This window comes from Peromyscus leucopus, chromosome 2 (genome assembly GCF_004664715.2).
Source record: "Peromyscus leucopus breed LL Stock chromosome 2, UCI_PerLeu_2.1, whole genome shotgun sequence".
Taxonomy (NCBI): Eukaryota; Metazoa; Chordata; class Mammalia; order Rodentia; family Cricetidae; genus Peromyscus; species Peromyscus leucopus.
This window is the reverse complement of record NC_051064.1, coordinates 123,853,840-123,873,282: the sequence shown is the minus strand read 5'-3', so window position 1 is coordinate 123,873,282 and position 19,443 is coordinate 123,853,840. Positions and strand designations below refer to the sequence as shown.

At 42.1% G+C, this 19,443-nt stretch overlaps 1 protein-coding gene across 1 annotated transcript in view; it reads left to right on the top strand.

Annotated features, from left to right (window-relative positions):
- The window catches only part of Macf1 (microtubule actin crosslinking factor 1), a 339,831-nt gene that overhangs the window by 306,020 nt on the left and 14,368 nt on the right, over nt 1-19,443 (top strand). Inside the window, exons 78-95 of the mRNA XM_037203340.1 lie at nt 27-224; nt 669-797; nt 1,378-1,551; nt 4,169-4,324; nt 4,431-4,637; nt 4,736-4,855; nt 5,769-5,938; nt 6,444-6,603; nt 7,915-8,109; nt 8,409-8,537; nt 10,342-10,485; nt 10,903-11,091; nt 12,627-12,747; nt 13,597-13,760; nt 15,381-15,543; nt 16,634-16,788; nt 17,601-17,675; nt 19,047-19,064. Coding sequence (XP_037059235.1) covers nt 27-224; nt 669-797; nt 1,378-1,551; nt 4,169-4,324; nt 4,431-4,637; nt 4,736-4,855; nt 5,769-5,938; nt 6,444-6,603; nt 7,915-8,109; nt 8,409-8,537; nt 10,342-10,485; nt 10,903-11,091; nt 12,627-12,747; nt 13,597-13,760; nt 15,381-15,543; nt 16,634-16,788; nt 17,601-17,675; nt 19,047-19,064 — 2,667 coding nt within the window. The remainder of the gene's footprint in view (nt 1-26; nt 225-668; nt 798-1,377; nt 1,552-4,168; nt 4,325-4,430; nt 4,638-4,735; nt 4,856-5,768; nt 5,939-6,443; nt 6,604-7,914; nt 8,110-8,408; nt 8,538-10,341; nt 10,486-10,902; nt 11,092-12,626; nt 12,748-13,596; nt 13,761-15,380; nt 15,544-16,633; nt 16,789-17,600; nt 17,676-19,046; nt 19,065-19,443) is intronic.

The following is a 19,443-nucleotide window of genomic DNA, read 5'->3' as shown; positions in this document are numbered from 1 at the left end:
AAATTATGTTATTCAACATTTTTTAGGTTCTAAAAAATGATGTTTTGGCTCATCAAGCCACTGTGGAAACGGTCAACAAAGCTGGCAATGAACTTCTTGAATCCAGTGCTGGAGATGATGCCAGCAGCCTAAGGAGCCGCCTGGAAACCATGAACCAGTGCTGGGAATCTGTGCTGCAAAAGACAGAGGAGAGGGAGCAGCAGCTGCAGTCAACTCTGCAGCAGGTATGCGTGTGTCCAGTCCAGGTGGGAGAGCTTGAGGAGGAGGCCTAAGTGATAGGAAGGAACCAAAAGAGCAGCTTTTGATTGATGGGCCCCTTGGGATTTGTTTGCAGTTCGTTGTATTTACTCTTCAGTTAGTCTTTACTCTGACCAACTTATTTTGAGATTCAGGTTGTTCCTATATCATCATCAGGCTTCTCCCTGTTCAGCAATCCCTTAGTCCGATCATAAGATTGTATTAGGTATCGGTACTGTGTTATAGTAAGGTCTGAAGGATTTTGCTAGATTATAGCTATAAGCAAGCAGATTGTGCCAGTCCAGAAATAAAATTACCACCATCCCTGGGAGCAGCTTCAGATTCCTCCCAGTAAGCTCAGGATCATTCCAAAAGTTTGCTTTTACAGCTGCTTGCTTACTGATACTGTTGATATGTCTTTTTCTCAAAAGGCCCAGGGTTTCCACAGTGAAATTGAAGATTTCCTCTTGGAACTCAATAGAATGGAAAGCCAGCTTTCTGCATCTAAGCCTACAGGAGGACTCCCTGAGACTGCTAGAGAACAGCTTGACACACATATGGTAACAGCAGTTCTTCTGATTGCACATAGCATCTTATAGTCAGTAGCCTCTCTGAGAGACATTAGTGCAGCTCATCTACAGAGTTTGGTATTCAACACAGGCAGCAGCAGTGAAGGGAAGAGTCAGTTAGAGAGGCATCGGTAAGCTGATAAACTGAGTCCATCCATTTGGTGGGCACAGAATACTGACTAGAGGTAAGAGCCTCGCCGGTGTGCTTGTATTCAGTAAAGCTTTAGGAGAAATCTGAGCGATGTTGGCAGTACTTTAAGAGAGCCTACTGAGAACAAAATGCAACATAATTTCTAGGGAAATCCTTAATAAAAAGTGGAAATAAATTATTAAAGACTACTTTTGAGATATTTGATCCTTAAAAAATAATTTATTTTCTTGGTGAGTTAATTGTTTCCATATTAAGGAGTAATTGTGGATTTTATTTAATAATAGCCCATACTTTGAACTGAACCTAAAAGAGACTTCTATTAAGACAAGGCCTTTGGGGACTTTCCCACTGTGCTAGTGAAATCTATGTGTACTTCCAGGAAGTAGATATTATGATATCTTTCTCTGCCTTCTCTTGTAGGAACTGCATTCCCAGCTGAAAGCCAAGGAAGAGACTTACAATCAGCTGCTTGACAAGGGCAGGCTTATGCTCCTCAGCCGTGGTGATTCTGGGTCTGGCTCAAAAACTGAACAGAGTGTAGCTCTCTTGGAACAGAAGTGGCATGTGGTCAGCAGTAAGATGGAGGAAAGAAAGGTACAACTGCAGAGACCTTATTTGGCAGTATGTTTGGTGACCATAAGACATTATCGTCTTATGATGATGTTTTTGAAGATGGATGTGTTGTGATGTGTCAGAGAACTTACCCTTATAATGGACTTCATATTCAGCAGTCTTTGATTTCTGTTTTCCATGGCTCTGGTGGTGTTAGTTCTGCTCATGCTTCATTGTACAATCGTTCCTTTTCTGCAAGGACAGTTAAGACATCACTGCCCGTTACTGTTAGTGTTGGGCTTCACATCTGACACCTATTGCCAGTTTATGATCCTACTTGAAAACAGCTTAACATAGAGTTGAGAAAATGGGGACAGGGCATTGTAATCAGCAACATTCCGCAAGGAATTTTACTGAAAACCAGGAGAAAGGTCAATTATGACCTCTTTCCAACTAATCCTCAGAAACTGGGTTTTCTTCTTTGTAAGAGCAGAAAGGAGCAAGGCTTTTTCAAAAAAGTTTTTTTGTTTGTTTGGTTTTGTTTTGGTTGATTGATTGGTTTTTGACACAAGGTTTCTCTGTAGCTCTGGCTTTTCTGAAACTTACTCTGTATACCAGGCTGACCTCAAACTCAAAGATCCACCTGCCTCTGCCTCCACCAGGTCTGGCTAGTTTTTTCCTTTGGGTTTTTTTTTTGTTTGTTTTTGTTTTTTTTGTTTTGTTTTGTTTTGTTTTGTATTTTTCTTTTTAATGACTACAGTCTCAATTTCTTCTTTGCTAGTCAGGTCAAATATAAAACAGGCAAATAACCTCTCTTGTTAATTCTATCTTCTGGTCTCTCTATCTCTCTCTCTCTCTCTCCTGTCCCCATTCAGATGGCCTTTTGCCACCACCACCCCACCACCCCTGATAAACTTCTTGCATGAGGGAAAAAATGCAAATAAATCCATTGGCTATGTCCACTTAATCAATAGTGAGGGAGTGTGTCCAGGACACTGTGCAGATGTTGTGGGAAGAGTAAACAGACATGCCCCATCATTCTGGAATCACTGGGTAGAAGAACACAGGCCATACTCAACACACACTAAGGAACATTTTTAAAGAGACACTTGTTTGTCAAATTGTTCTGGTGTGGCTTTGTGTGGTTTTGTGTTGTGAAGACTAGCCAGGTGGACCTGAGTGTGAGCTTGTATTCTAATTCTTGTTCTCTGTCCTGCAGAGGCAAAAGTGAAGTTAATGAGTGAAACTGAGGCAGAGTTCCAACTCAGTTAAGTTTCCTAGCAAGGATTTTGAGGCAAGGAAATCTCAAATATAAAGGCAGCATGGGCTGTAAAGCAAGAAAACCACTTTTGGTGTCAGGAATATGTAGGAATATTTCTGATGGTGTAGGAGTAGTGTATTTCAGGATAATTTAAAAGTCCTTTATTAAACATGTTTGGTGCTCTGTTACAAACTAGACTTCAGGACTGATCTCTAGCTCTGTCTGACAGCTTTGAGGTGACCCCGTGTCCAGCGGAGTTGCTTGTGTCGGTTCATCCTTGTGTTTCAGTGCTGGAGATTGAACCCGGGCCTCACTCGTGCTGGGCAAGCACCCTGCCACTGCACGTGTGGGTTTAGAACACCCATTATAAAGTGACCTGGAGCCGGGCAGTGGTGGCACACGCCTTTAATCCCAGCACTCGGGAGGCAGAGCCAGGCGGATCTCTGTGAGTTCGAGGCCAGCCTGGGCTACCAAGTGAGTTCCAGGAAAGGCGCAAAGCTACACAGAGAAACCCTGTCTCGAAAAACCAAAAAAAATAAAAAATAAAAAAAATAAATAAAGTGACCTGGAAGGATGAAGGAAAAATGTAATCTGACCAACTGCAGTTAGTAGCAGTTTACATTTTTAGTATACTTTTTGAATGTATTCACTTTTAATATATTCTGGATATAATCATCTTTTAAAGATCATCATTTGCTTTGCCTGTCTAGTAGATGGCCACAGGTGTCCACTAAGAAGCTGGGACTAGAAATCCCTGAGAATGGAACTCATAGAACCTGGGCTGGGTTCTAATAATGGAGAATAGCACTTGGACTGAATGAGCCATTCTTTTCTGTCATTCCGACTTAAATGAGAGTGGGTTAAAAAGTTATATTCAGGTGTGTTCCTAGAATGCTGTGGCATCAACATACATTTTAGACTCAGATAGCTCATGCTATATTTCCTGAAAACATGTATTTAAACAGTGAACACTGTAGCAGCAGCATCTTTGCAGTCACGAACTTCTCATTTACTTTCTCCACACCATAACTGTACATTAAGGGGCATGTTTACCCAGAACAGACCTTAAGTTCTGTAGCCATCACCACCACTAGAGCATGCTCACTTACTGAGGAGTTACCTCTGTTCTGAAATGTTCCAGGAAGGAGAGAGTGGCCAAGAGAATTGATCCACTAATTGTGCCTTTTCCATTTTTATTTGTTCAGTTCTTGTCCCGGTGTTTCTAGCTTCAGACACTTCACATTAGAATTCCCATCTTTTTTATTTGAGTCGTATTTGGTGGTTCATTAAGTGAGTCTTCTTGTCTGGATCATTTAATCTGTTTATACATATCTTACTTTTGTTGTATGATTTCTGAACCTGGTACTTTTCTGTGTGTGTGCTTTATGTAAAATTTAGTCAAAGCTTGAAGAGGCCCTCAGCCTGGCAACAGAATTCCAGAATTCCCTGCAAGAATTTATCAACTGGCTTACTCTAGCAGAGCAGAGTTTAAACATCGCCTCGCCTCCCAGCCTGATTTTGAACACTGTTCTTTCCCAGATAGAAGAACACAAGGTAATTGTGCCTTAAGATGATGTTATCTTCCCTTTAAAAGGACTTGTTCAAAGGAGTGCTCCTTTGCCTTATTTTATAGCTAAAAAAGAGCAATATTTTCCCACAGGTTTTTGCTAATGAAGTAAACGCTCATCGAGACCAGATCATCGAGCTGGATCAAACGGGGAACCAGTTGAAGTTCCTTAGTCAGAAACAGGATGTTGTATTGATCAAGAACCTGTTAGTTAGTGTCCAGTCTCGGTGGGAGAAGGTTGTCCAAAGATCCATTGAAAGGGGGAGGTCACTGGATGATGCCAGGAAGCGGGCAAAGCAGGTAAGTTATTAAAGAAGGCACCAACTTGGTCTGAAATGGTGGTCAGGGATGAGTTGTACAGTTCTTTTCTATTACATGGATACCTTACTTCATTTTAGTTCTATGAAGCTTGGAAAAAACTGATTGACTGGCTAGAAGATGCAGAGAGTCACCTGGACTCAGAACTGGAGATTTCCAATGACCCAGACAAAATCAAACTTCAGCTTTCTAAACATAAGGTAAAGTGGTTCATTGGTGTGAGGGCCTATGCTTGGTATTCACCAGAGCCTCTTAAAATGGTTGATTCTGTTAAAATATCAACAAGGGGCTGGGAATGTAAACCATTTGGTAAAAGTTCTTGCCTGGCATGACAAGGCCCTGCATTTGACTCTCTAGTACCTCATAAACTAGCTATGGGTGGCACCTGTGTGTAATTCCAAGAAGCAGGAAGATCAAAAGTTCAAGACCAACCTAGAATATGTGAGACTTTGTCTCAAAAAACTAGTCAAGATGGAAGCCAAGCATGGTGGCAAATACCTGTAATCCCAGCACTTTACAGTCTGAGGCAAGAAGGTTGAGAGTTAAAAGCCTAGGCTACATAGAAGAGCTCCAGGCCAGCTTGAGCCACCTAGAAAAAAAACATGGTGAAATCAGCCTTCCTTTTTGTTTGCTTACATTGCTGGACAAGTATTCTTGGTGCTGTATACTACCCCCAGGAGTCCATGGGATACCTAGATAACATGACAGTCATACTTTTATGTAATAGTGTGAGTAAGCTGGTTATATGAATAATTAACCCAAAGTATGGGAATTTAGAAATTGCTATATGCTGTTGTATATGGTATAAACGAAAGTTACAAATTTCTTTTAAGGGTAAGCTATTGTTGATTTTAGTTTAATGTTTTGTTTGGGGTTTTGTGTGTGAGTGTGTGTGTGTGTGTGTGTGTGTGTGTGTGTGTGTGTGTGTGTGTTGCTATTGTTTGATGCTATATTTATTTTAGAAACCTGGAAACTGAAAAAGAAGTTGATTACAAATCAAAATATACCGTACCCTGTTAGAAGACTGGGAATTAAACCCAGGACCTCATGCTATTTTTTTGATTTTTAATAAGTGTGTATGTGTTATTTGTTTTTCTTTTGTTCTGGAAACAGGAATTTCAGAAAACTCTTGGTGGCAAACAGCCTGTGTATGATACCACAATCAGAACTGGTAGAGCACTAAAAGAAAAGACTTTGCTTGCTGATGACACTCAGAAACTTGACAACTTGCTAGGAGAAGTCCGAGACAAATGGGATACTGTCTGTGGCAAGTCTGTGGAACGGTGAGCATGAATGTCCCCCATAAGGGTAGACCCATACAGATACGGCATGCCAAAGTATCTTAAGAGGTTGTCGCTAAATTAAAGTAGCAATGGGGGGTGGGGGGGGCTGGGTAGATGGCTTAGTGACTAAGCACCTATTGCTCTTGCAGAGGACTCAGGTTTGGTTCCTAGCATCCATGCTTGGCTCAATCAGGTCTGGGTGACTGATACATGTAACTCCAGCTCTAGGAGATCCAGCTCCCTCTTTTGACGTTTGCAGGCACAGGCACACATGGGTGCACAGACACACCTGCAGGCAAACCACTCATAATCTAGACGTGGTTTGATTTAAAATGTCTGGGCGTATCTCTCACTTTTTTGTAGTCTATTTCTAACTGTTCTAACATAGTTATTTTATAGAGTTTAAGCAGTATTCCTTTTCAATAGTCAGAATTGTGAGCATTGATGCTTTTTTTTTTTTTGTCATAATTATTCTAAAATCCCTGAGTTTGTATGCCTTTCTCAGACAGCACAAGTTGGAAGAAGCGTTACTGTTTTCAGGCCAGTTCATGGACGCTTTGCAGGCCTTAGTTGACTGGTTGTACAAGGTGGAGCCACAGTTGGCTGAGGACCAGCCTGTACATGGGGACCTTGACCTCGTCATGAACCTCATGGATGCCCATAAGGTGAGGAGCAGGAATTAGCTTCTTGGGAGGCAAAAACAGAGTCTTCTCTCCCTGTTCACCTTCTGCTCTGTGTGGACCATCTGGAGAAGAATGAATGCTGATGTGGAGGAGCAGCTCTTTGTCTTCTGTGTTTAAACAAACTTTTAACCAGGTGTGGTGATACATGACTTTAATCTTTGTAGTTCAAGGCCTGCCTGGTCTATATAGCAAGTTCCAGGACAGCCAGGGACACATAGAGAAACCCTGTCTCAAAAAAAAAAAAAAAAAAAAAAAAAAAAACTTGCTGGGACTCTGCATCAGTCACAAAGAATTTACCAAAATTGGTTTGACTCAGATTTGGCAGCATGTGAAGAGGTTCTCCCTGTTTGTCTCTTGGTTGAGTCACAAATGAAATTTAAATTCAGAGGGAGACTGTTATGAAATCCATTTCCTCTAACACCTAAAATGGAAATGGGAGATTGTCTTCTAACCACTTGTGTAAGTGCACAGCCTACCACCATGTGTGCCACCAGTTCTTCTGTCCTGTACCTGGTGTGTTGAGCTGCATAATGTCCTCTTGTTTTAACACAACATTGAATTTCGCCTTGAAATTATACCACATTCTGTGAGCTAATGACATAGCTCGACGGTTGAAGGTGCTTGCTGCCCAGCCTGACACCCAAGTCAGTCCCTGGAACCCACGTGATGGAAGGAGAGACCTGACACGTGAAAACAGGACTAAGTGTAGTTTATCATTCTCTGTACTCCAGGGATGTCCTTACTATCTCCCTCAAGTCTAGAAATGCTGGTATAATTATTCCAACTTTTCAGATTGGGAATCTTTTCCAGAGTTAAGCATGTCAGAACACCTGAGCTAACACCCTCAGCTAGAGCTTCTGGTTTTTGTTGGGTTTTTTTTTTGGGGGGGGGGTGTTTCAAGACAGGGTTTCTCTGAGTGATAGCTCTGACTGTCTTGGAACTTGCTCTGTAGACCAGGCTGGCCTCGAACTCACAAAGATCCACCTGCCTCTGCCTCCTGTTTTTGCTGTTGTTGTTTGGTTTGTTTTGGAGATGAGATTTTACTGTGTTGTGTAGTCCCTGGTTGTTTTTTTTTTAAGCAAAGATGGAGTTTGTTGAGAAACAGGTTGAATATTGATTTAAGTACAGGCATTGAGGGAGGAAGCAGTTGGTGGTGCAGGCTTCTTGAGAGTCACCTGCTTGTTCTTTCTGACATGCCATCCTGCCTTCCTCTGCACAAGACACACAAAATAAAATAAATCATTAAAAATTAAAAAAAAAAAAAAAAGAACTAATTCTCATTTCTTTAACTAGGTATTCCAAAAAGAACTGGGAAAGCGGACCGGCACTGTTCAAGTCCTGAAGCGGTCAGGCAGAGAGCTGATTGAGAACAGTAGGGATGACACTACTTGGGTAAAGGGACAACTCCAGGAACTGAGTACTCGCTGGGACACTGTTTGCAAACTCTCTGTTTCCAAGCAAAGCCGGCTTGAGCAGGCCTTAAAACAGGTAAGAAGTTTGCAGGGGACCTGAACACATGGATCTAGTTTCTTTACTAGGACCATGAAGTCCCACAGTCTTAGAACAAAAATAAAGTGGATATTCTGAACATCCTATGGGATTTTGACCAGTCATTGAACTGATTTTTAAAGGCCTACGAATCAAGGTGACCTTTATGGCTTTGGACAAGGGTATCAAATGCCTCTGTTGTGGGTGGTCCTGGATGCTGGATTTTCCAGCACACTCTGTAGTGTCCAGTGCTTCAGCTGCAGAGGGAAGCCAGATCTTCTTGTGCTTGGTTATTTCAGGCAGAAGAGTTTCGGGACACAGTCCATATGCTGTTGGAATGGCTTTCTGAAGCAGAACAAACACTTCGCTTTCGAGGGGCCCTTCCTGATGACACAGAGTCCCTACAGTCTCTCATCGATACTCATAAGGTAATCTAGCCTCACAGTTTGATCTGTGCTACTCATCCATGGTGAGAATTGCCCCAGCACTAAAGAAAAGCAGGACTTGCTTATAAATGTCAGACCTATGAAAAGAAGACGAGCCAGAGTAGGCTGTTTGTGTACTCAGCAGAAACCAGAGGCTTCGTTCACATTCATACAACTCACTCATACTGGCTTTATATTTTTTAAGATTTATTTATTTTTATTTTATGTATATGATTTTGCCTAAGTGTATGTCTGTACACATCATACATGTCTGGTGCCCAAGGAAACCAGATCAGATCCCCAAGAACTAGAGTTGTGGAGAGTTGTGAGCCGCTGTGGAAGTGCTAGGAATCAAACCAAAGTCCTCTGGAAGCGCCTAGTTCTCTAACCACTGAGTCACCTCTTCAGCTCTCATGTTGGCTTTAAACAAGTAAAGCCACACAGTGGTCTCAGACAATGTCCAACACTTCCCTTTCTCATTTTTGTTGGTTGGCTAGATTTTGAGATTTGGGGTGATATATCGTGTTACCCTAGTAAACTTTGGCTGAAGATCAGAGGACAGAACAAGTCACTAGATTAAACATAGAGGCCAGGCAGTGGTGGCACACACCTTCAATCCCAGCACTTGAGATCTCAAGCCTTTGCTTGGGAAGTCACATGCCTTTAATCCCATCACTAAAAAGAAAGTGATATGGTGGGCAAAGAAAGGTATATAAGGCGTGAGGAGACAGGAACTAAGGCAGAAGCATCCCTTTCAGCTAGAGGCCTTTTCTGCTGAGGAAGCTCATTTGACTAGAGGCCTGTCAGCTGAGGCTTTTCGGGTTGAGGAGTTGGTGAGATGACAGGTGGCTGTGGCTTGCTCTGCTTCCTTAGTCTTCAGGCATATTTTATTAGGGTACACAACCCATCACCACAGAGATGGGGTCTTGGTATGTACCCTTGAACTCCCAAACACCCTACCTCAGCCTCCCCGGTGCTACGATTACAGGTGTGTGTTATCATACCCAACTCCATTTTACTTCTCACCTGCACATACCTTTATTTGACTTAGCTTATGTTAACTAGCTTTTTGGCCCTTCTCTGATCTCCTAAAAACCACTTAGCATGCAGAATAAAACATGGTATCTGGGGCCTCAGTCAACTCTAATGAAGGAAGAAATGTTTCATGTTATCTATCTAGATATTTTAATCTTAGTTTTATTGTTGCACTCTATTGTGGTAGGAATTTTAAAATATTTCAGTGTTTTATGGCTGTCATCCTGTTTGTCCAAAATAAATATACTTTAAATACAGAAATAAAAGGGCTGGAAAGATGACTCAGTAGTTAGGAACACCTCATGTTTCTTCAGAGGTTTGGTTGCAAGCACCTACGCGGTGGCTCATAGCTGTCTGTAACTCCCTCCCAGGAGGTCTAGTACCTTCTTCTGGCCTCTTCCAGTGTTGGGCACACACAGCACACAAACATACATACAGGCAAGATGCTCATATACATAAAATAAATGTTTTCGTAAAATTGAAATGAATGCAAATAAAAGAGGGAGAAACTGAAAATAGAAACTAGAGCAGAGGGAATAGAGGCATACTAGTGTCCCTTGTCTTTGTTGTCGCCTCTAACAGAGGTCATTCTTGCCTTCCTACACCTTTTAGAACTGGATATACCAAGCTAGCAACACCTACATACAAGCAAGCTTTTTCGAGGCCTGTGCTGACACATAGGAAAAAAACAATGAAATGTTTCTCCTTTTAATATAAACTAATGGTACTGATAGATTTGTCAGGTTTTTGGTTTTAACTCTTGTTTATTTAGGAATTCATGAAGAAAGTAGAAGAAAAACGGGTTGATGTGAACACAGCAGTGGCAATGGGAGAAGTCATCCTGGCTGTCTGCCACCCCGATTGCATCACAACCATCAAACACTGGATCACTATCATCCGAGCTCGCTTTGAGGAGGTGAGGCAGCACACGCCCAGTCAGCTGGACTCACAGTGAATACTCCGTCCATCAGCCAAGAACCTTCCTTCACGCTGAGCAGTCGAGTTTCAGTAAAGACTCTGACGTGAAGGCTAGAGTGGGCTGGGGGAGTTAGGGGCTCGTGAGTAGCGTCTGCAGACACCTGGGGTTTTGCTTCCTTCCTTCCTGAGGAGCTTGTGTTTAATAGAATGTACTAGATTTGCTTTTGGCAGAAATGACTCCTTGTTCTACCTCTCATTTGAGTTTTCTCAGCTCAAGTCAGAAAGAAATCTCTCGGCTCCTTAAGTTGGTCCCTCTTCTGAGTAAAGGTGTATGATCAGGTAGGAAGAGGGCTTGGAAACAAACAAACAGAAAGACTTACTTTTCTGAAAAGGGTCATGGTTTCTCTCTCCACAGGTCCTGACATGGGCAAAGCAGCACCAGCAGCGCCTGGAAGCAGCTCTGTCAGAACTGGTGGCTAATGCCGAGCTCCTGGAAGAACTTCTGGCCTGGATCCAGTGGGCTGAGACCACCCTAATCCAGCGGGATCAGGAGCCTATCCCTCAGAATATAGACCGAGTTAAAGCTCTTATCACTGAGCATCAGGTATCTTGCTTCTCTGTGTCTTCTGTGTGTCGTGAACCACATTCCCATCCGTACTGCATGTATTAATTACTACAGACTTATCAGCTTACAACAGCTCTGTTTATCAGTTTTCATGAGTTAGGAGTCAAGGTATGGGTTAGCATCTTAGGGTTTCATCAGGCAGAAATCACAATTTCCTCAATACTGAGGTGTTGTGCTTTGAGATACCTCTCTAGCCAAAAGTTTTGCAGTTCTCATGTGGATCATCTTCCACATTCACTGGTTTTGTTGACAGAATTCAGTTCCTTGCATTTGTAGGATTGAAGATTCCACTTTCTTGCTGGCTGCAGCTCCTGGAGGTCACTAAGGTCGTAGAGCACTCATTGTATTTTTGAAGCCCCTAGCAGAAACAGTTTAGTTTTAGTCTTCTTTAGAAGATGAAGTCTACCCCACAGAGTAGCCACTCACAGTTTCACGGGCATTACAAGGGCAGTTCACCAGAAGTAGAAATTTTGGAACCCAGCTTAGAAGAAGCCTGACCTTTGCTGGAGCCAGAAGCCTATTGACCTGACATCATTTTATCACAGAAATAGGAAAAGTAGCCAGGTGGTGGTGGCGCACGCCTTTAATCCCAGCACTCGGGAGACAGAGCCAGGTGGATCTCTGTGAGTTTGAGGCCAGCCTGGGCTACCAAGTGAGTTCCAGGAAAGGCGCAAAGCTACACAGAGAAACCCTGTCTCGAAAAACCAAAAAGAAAAAAAAAGAAATAGGAAAAGTAAATAGCAGAATTTTCTAGCCCATATCCTGTCACTCTGCCTTCTATACTAGAGGAAGACTGAGTCCTCTCAAGCAGAGATCTGATCATGTCTCTTCTTGTATCAGAGTCCTTCACTTGCCTCCTAGTTCTCTCACAACACAATCCTAATCCTTCGCTGGATACCAACCTTCCTGGATCTCCTGCCTGCCCCTCCAGCCCCACTTCTTGCTAATCCTTTGACTGCACCCTCTTGCCAGCAAATGAAATGAAGAGTCCTGGTCCACAGCACTGTCCGGCTTCCGCGTTCTGTCCAAACTAAACCGTCTGCAGAGCTGTCCTTCCCCGTTCTTGAGTCCTTTGTTCCTCGGCAACTCGTCACTTCACAAGTACTTCTCTTAGGTCTTCTCTGCATAACTGCGTAACATTTAGCATTGAATCTGGTTTTCCTCACTCAGCTGTGAGTTCCTTGAAGGCAGAGGCCGACTCCTCTCTTCCTCCTTCAGTCTTCAGTGCTAATGCAGTGCTTTGGGCCGTCATTCTCAGTGTGGATCTGTCCATCCCTTCTCTTTTTTTCTGTGTGTGCTGTGTTTCAGTCCAGGGCCTTGCATAAGTTCAGCAAATGCTTTACCACTAAGTTAGACGCCCATCCCAATTTAATCTTTTTTAAGGAATGAGAAGTTACTCAGAGCAGTCTTATCATTTGGGCAGTCTGCCATGGGCTTGGCCTTTGTTAGAAAGAACTTTTCGTTTTAGACCAAGAAAACTATGAATTTTCATAAGTAATTTTTATATTTAATAGTCATTCATGGAGGAGATGACGCGCAAACAACCTGATGTGGACCGGGTCACCAAGACATACAAGAGGAAGAATGTTGAACCCACCCATGCTCCTTTCATCGAGAAGTCCCGCAGTGGTAGCAGTATGTTTCCAGCCCACTATACTAGTTGTTTCTTTCCTGCTAATTGCAGATGAGACCTCACAAAATGCCATCATGAGAACTGTGTTTTGATTTCCCAAATGATATTGACTCTGGACCACAATCTCTCATTTTGAAACTTTGCTTTTCTAATAGTGATTAGTTATATCTTACTTGTTTACTCATTTGCTTATTTTGATTAATAAGAAGCTACAAGGTGGTGAAGCCTGTTCTGTTATTTAGCAGTGGCCTTTCATTGTTGTGTTTACATTGCACTAATCTAATTGTAAGATTTGGAATCCTGCCGGGCGGTGGTGGCGCACGCCTTTAATCCCAGCACTCGGGAGGCAGAGCCAGGCGGATCTCTGTGAGTTCGAGGCCAGCCTGGGCTACCAAGTGAGTTCCAGGAAAGGCACAAAGCTACACAGAGAAACCCTGTCTCGAAAAACCAAAAAAAAAAAAAAAAAAAAAAAAAGATTTGGAATCCACTGTTGTTTTCTGGGTTGATATGTCCTCAGGTCACTAAGGAAAAGCATAATTAACTGGGTATGTGTAGGAGGTGGGTATTCATTGGTTTGGAGGAGAGGCAGCAGTTCTGGAATTAGTATGCCTCTGTACCAGAATATTGCCATTCCCATGTTTCTTTTCAGTTACAAAGTGGATATTAGTGTAAAAGGATAGTTCATGTACACAGTTCTTTCTTTTCTTGATTTTGAAACAGTGTCATATATCTCAAGGCTAGCCTCAAACTCAGTATATAGCCAAGGATAACCTTGAACATACAGGCATTTCTTTATGGACTGGCAAAGCCAACATTTCTAATCTTGTGATTACTTTTTTTTTTTTTTTTAGGGAAGTCCTTGAGTCAACCCGCTCCTCCTCCCATGCCAATCCTCTCACAATCTGAAGCAAAAAACCCACGAATCAATCAGCTCTCTGCCCGCTGGCAGCAAGTATGGCTGTTGGCACTGGAGCGCCAGCGGAAGCTGAATGATGCCTTGGACAGACTAGAGGAGGTAAACACTGTCCTTTAAAGCTCTCTTAGTATGATCTGTGTGCCTTTATCTACTTCTTCAGAAGTAAAATCAGCCCTTCACTCACTTACTCCCCTTCCTTCAAGCCCCTGAATAAGAAAAGATAGGTTTCTTAAGAAAACCACTCAAACAAAGGAAGCTGTGCCATATGGTCTAAAACCATAAATCAGACATTCCATACAGGAGGGAGGCCTGTGGTCTGAGCTTCCTCAGCAGCCTGCTGTGATTCAATTTCAGAAACAAAGCTTCCAAAGTTACCTCTAAATGTGTAGTTTGTATAAAAGGGAAGCCAGACATGGTGGTGCACGCCTTTAATCCCAGCCCTCAAGAGGCAGAGGCAGAGGCAGAGGCAGGTGGATCTCTGAGTTTACGGCCACCCTGGTCTACAAATGAGTTCCAGGACAGCCAGGGCTACACAGGAAAACTCTGTCTTGAAAAACCACAAAAGGGAGGGAGGGGGATTGTTAGTGATCCTGTCATATGAAGAAATAGATGATAGATAGATAGGTAGGTAGGTAGGTAGGTAGGTAGATAGATAGATAGATAGATAGATAGATAGATAGATAGATAGATAGATAGATAGATATAGATAGATAGGTAAGTAGGTAGATAGGTATTCTACAATTATGAAAGAAGATCACCTTTTTGTAATCTTGTTTCTTGTAGTCTGTAGTAGCTCATGAAAAGCCAGCCAGTTCTGAAGTATCATCTAAGATATATGGTACTGCACTTCCTGCCTTCTAACACGAGCATCTAATATCTTTTATATTCTTTTGTTTGTGCATATCAAAGCAGCTATGCCCGGAAGTGAGTGTTCTGTGTTTTTTGTTGTTCCTTCCGTAGGTCAGTTGCATTTTAAGCACATTGGTTCTTGCCACCTTCCCTCCTCCCCGATTCCTTCCAACTTTGGAGTTTGAAAGACGAAAGGGGAAAATGTTGTGCTGTTAAGTCATTCTAAGTGAGAATCACTAACATAGTCCAAGTAGCTAAAAAAAAAAAGCCCTGCGCTTTATACAGGCCTGCTTTCCACCAATCAACACCAATCAATCAACTATTTAATACAGATGTTGGGTGGGCATTTGCTCCCTCTGGTGAAATTCCAAAGAAACATGCTTGGATGTAGGGTTGCATTCTTAATGCTTTCCATCTCGATCTTTAAGATCTCAGAAAATGATGGGAAGCATGAGCCTCTTAATGTGGTTCCTATGTGTGTTTATAGTGCCTTCCATACAGCCTAAGAGAGGGGTGTTGAGGCCTTCCCTTTAGGACAGAATCCATCCCTTACATCTAAGTAGATGATCCTTGGAAAAGTCAAAAGAGAAAGCAAGACTGTCTCTCCCCATTCTTGTTGCGTGCTCCTTATTTTCCAAAGTTGTTTTTCAGTCACTGTTTCTCCTGTTCCACCATGATATCACAGCTTGTTTAAACAGCCGAGTCTTTAAGTGAAGGAGGCAGATTGTGGTTTCACAAGTGAACAACCAATGAATAGCATTGTTGGTGCCCCCCTGGAAGGCCTGCATGGCTTTTCTGAATGTCTGAGAATTTAGATATGCTCTGGGTCTAAAGCAGCAAGGTTTACTAACACCTCTGACTTCCATCTAGTTAAAGGAATTTGCCAACTTTGACTTTGATGTCTGGAGGAAAAAGTATATGCGGTGGATGAATCACAAAAAATCTCGAGTCATGGATTTCTTCCGGCGTATTGACAAAGACCAGGATGGGAAGATAACGCGTCAGGAGTTTATCGATGGCATTTTAGCATCCAGTAAGTTGATTCTTACTCTACACACAGGTCACACCTGGATTCCTCACACTTGGTAGAAGTTGTAACATTCTGGGAAATGGGTCTTTCTGAAGTAAGACCTATAGTCTGAGGGAAGAAGCTCTCTGCTGAGTGTGGTCTGTTGTTTTCATAGATGGCAGAATCTTATTTCCATAGGTATAGGAAGAGTTTAAACATGATTGTAGAGTTTAAAGAGGACAGGGTGCTATTCCAAAGTCACACTGTTAGAGTAATGCCATCATTCTAAGCATCCCACAGTGCTGGCATGAATAAATCTTAAGATGAGTGGTAATTCTATGGACGGTTGTAATATTGTCTTAGTTTATAGTTTTCACTGTATATGAAGTCTGATACTACTTTTTATTTATATTTATAATTTATATACTTTATATACTATATAGCTCTGTTATTGAAGTGCTTGCGGGGCATGTATGAAGCCCTAGATTCTATCCTCAACACCCCATAAACTGATTATGTTTGTACACATCTGTGATCCCAGCACTTGGGAAGTTATGGCAGGGAAGGAAGATCAGAAGTTCAAGGTCATCCTTGGCCAGCCTGGGCTATATGAAACCCTGTCTCAACAAACAAACAAGTCGGGCAATGGTGGTGCAAGCCTTTAATCCCAGCACTCAGGAGGCAAAGCCAGACTCTCTTGAGTTCGAGGCCAGCCTGGTCTACAGAGCAAGATCCAGGACAGGCACCAAAACTACACAGAGAAATCCTGTCTCAAAAAAACCAAAAAAAAAAAAAAAAAAAGAGGGATCTGTAGGTAAAAAAATTAAGAAATGAACAATGAGTAGTAGTCCTTGGGTGATACATTTTCAAAATGATTTGTATCTTTTTTTAAATTAGATTAACAGTTGAGCCAACGATTTATATCTTTAAAATTTGTTATCTCCTGAATTTTCCTGAGTAGATAAATATGTGGGGGTGGGGGTGGGGGTGTTTAGGGAAAAAAATCAAGATATAATTTGTTTCCTTCAGGAACTTGTATAATTACCAACCAGCCACATATGTTTCAGTGTTTCAAATCCTCACAATGTTTCAAATTATGTTTTCCTTTCCCCAGAGTTCCCTACCACCAAGTTAGAGATGACAGCTGTGGCTGACATTTTTGACAGAGATGGGGATGGCTACATTGACTACTATGAATTTGTGGCTGCCCTACATCCCAACAAGGACGCCTATCGACCAACAACTGATGCAGATAAAATTGAAGATGAGGTGTGGAGAATATTTGGAGTAGAATATTTTGACCATAGGTTTATACCCTGAATTTGGGTGTGTGAATCATGTTGGGAAGTAATCATTTAGAGTTAATGTTTCAACAAGCTCTAGAGGGCCTTTGACTACTGAGTGGTAGCTTGGTCTAGAGGATGGATCCAATTCTGCTACTCACGTCTTTGGTACCATGAGGCTCAAGGAGGGATTTCGTAAGGGATCAGATGAAGGGGTAAACTGTGTAATGGGGTTGTTGAGATGGCCCAGTGGGGAAAAGTGCTGCCCCATGCAAGCCTGATGACCTGAATCCAATCCCTGGAACCATATGAATATGTAAAGAGGCTGATTTCCTGGGAACTTTGGGGTTCTGGGTAGAAATTTGGCTCAGTTTGTGAGTTACTGTATTGGTCATTTGATTTTGATAGGTCTGTATTAGTACATTTCCTCTAAAGAATTTTGAAGCAATGATGAAGAATATTTCTTTCATCTGCTATTTTTTTCTCAAAATCTTTTTTTATCTCAAGTAGGATTAAATTTTGAATAAAAGATAAATGCATGTGTTAAAAGCCTAAAATGAACCAGGCACAGGCCTTTAACCCCAGCAACTGGAAGACAAAGGTGGACAGATCTGAGTTGGGAACCAGGCTAGTTTGCATAGAATGTTCTAGGACAGCCAAGACTTCAGAGTAAGATCCTTTTTCCAAAGGAAAAAGGCAAAAATGTTTAAAAAACAAATAATCAGTAGCTTCTCTGTTTACATTTTAAAACAAAGTGTTTCTCTGCCCTTACACCCTTTTGCTGTTTACAACCAACAGGTCACAAGACAAGTGGCACAGTGCAAGTGTGCAAAAAGATTTCAGGTGGAACAGATCGGAGAGAATAAATACCGGGTAAGGAAGAGAACCCAACCATTTGTGGAGGTCATTTTCTCCTGAGTCATCCTGCCTTTTCACTCCTGGTGCCTCCCGGAGGCCTAGAACCACGACCTTCATCCCTAGGTGTCAGGTTTCGTGTCTTGTGCAGTTTCACCTGAAAAGTTACCATTATCCGGGGAGACCCTAGCTTATGTTTGAGAAGGCAGAAAACGTTTTCGAACCCTTATCTCACTGCTCTCTGAAGTCTTCAGGGGAGGAAAGGGAAGGAACCTTGGGAAACAGTTTAGCAGATGACTCATGAACAGAACCTGGTAACCTGCCTACAACCACAGAACTTGGGAGGCAAATGCAGAAGGATCATTGCAAACTCAAGGCCAACTCTACATAGTATGTTCCAGCTACCCCACAGCTATATCGAAAAAAATATATCAATTTTTTTTCTTTCTTTTCTTTTTCTTTTTTTTTTTCTTTTTAAATAGGGCTGAAGGGCTGGAGATGGTTCAGCATATAAAGGTGCTTGCCACCAATTCTGACAACCTGATTCAAGTCCTAGCACCCACATGGCAAAAGGAGAAACACCCCAAAACTTCCCTCTGATGTGTTTGTGCACATACAAATGTTCCTCTGTTCTAATTTTTTCACTTAAAAAAGAGTGATGATTTATTCCCAAGAACTGGTCATTATAAATATAAGTGGCTCCCATGCTCATAGAAGACTGTGTCAAGGCCCCAGCACCTTAGTGTTCCTGTGCTGAGCTGGTCTACAGCTGGAACCTACATGCACTGGAGAGCCAGGCTCCTTCCCTAGAAAGACTTGCTAGGTTTGACCAGAAGGAATAGTAAACTATACTTGTGTTTTAGCTTCTCTTGGAGCTAGAGTCAGGGATGTAGTAGAAACCTAAACCAGGACTCCTAAACTGTTCATCAGCTTGTCAAGATGCCATAAAATTAAAAAAAAAAAAAAAATCTATGGTTGTCAAAGAAGATTTAGATGGCCATCTTCAGTTGAGACACAGGAATATCCAGGTTCCATTAGGAAAGTGCTTGTGTAGCATGTACGGAATCCTGGGCTCAGCAGCCCATTTAGGAGTGTCCTGAATACACCAAGCCCAGAACACAGTAAGCTCCAGGGAGATTTGTCTTACATGTTGGGTTTTGTTTTCTGGTGTTTATTTTTGTTAGTTTGTTTAATCACCAGTGAGTAAGATGGGGTGCAAAAGCAGTACAAGACAGAGAGTGGGGGCTTGATTTGTACAATCGTTCCCATAAGAGCGTGGTCAGTGTGTACCTAGTCTGGGAATACGATGAAGCTGCTGTTTCCTAGTGTTGACTTGACAAAATGTTCTCTTTTTCCCCCCGCCCGCTCCTTTTCTCTTACTGTCCATAGTTCTTCCTCGGCAATCAGGTACAGTGTGCCTTGCAATGTCCTCGGTGAATGTGGTCTTTGTAACTGGTGTTGCCTGTTCTTTGCTATGGGGAAAGGACATAATCGGAAGCATGCCTGGGTCACATCTGGTTGTCTTACCAAGTGGATAAACTGCTAACAGCTATTATCACAAAGCTATCTTATCAGCAAAAAGATACAATTTTATATTTTTTTTATAAAATGAAATTTGCCATTCCAATTAGGCTGGCTAAAGCAATGATATTATGCTGCACTGAGTTATAACGGTGATGACTCAGGAAAAATCGTGGCTCTGATATCATCCATTCCACCTGTAAAGAGCCTGGTCTTACACTTCTATATTTGGGGTCAGAGTACCATTGACACAGTTCTGATTCAT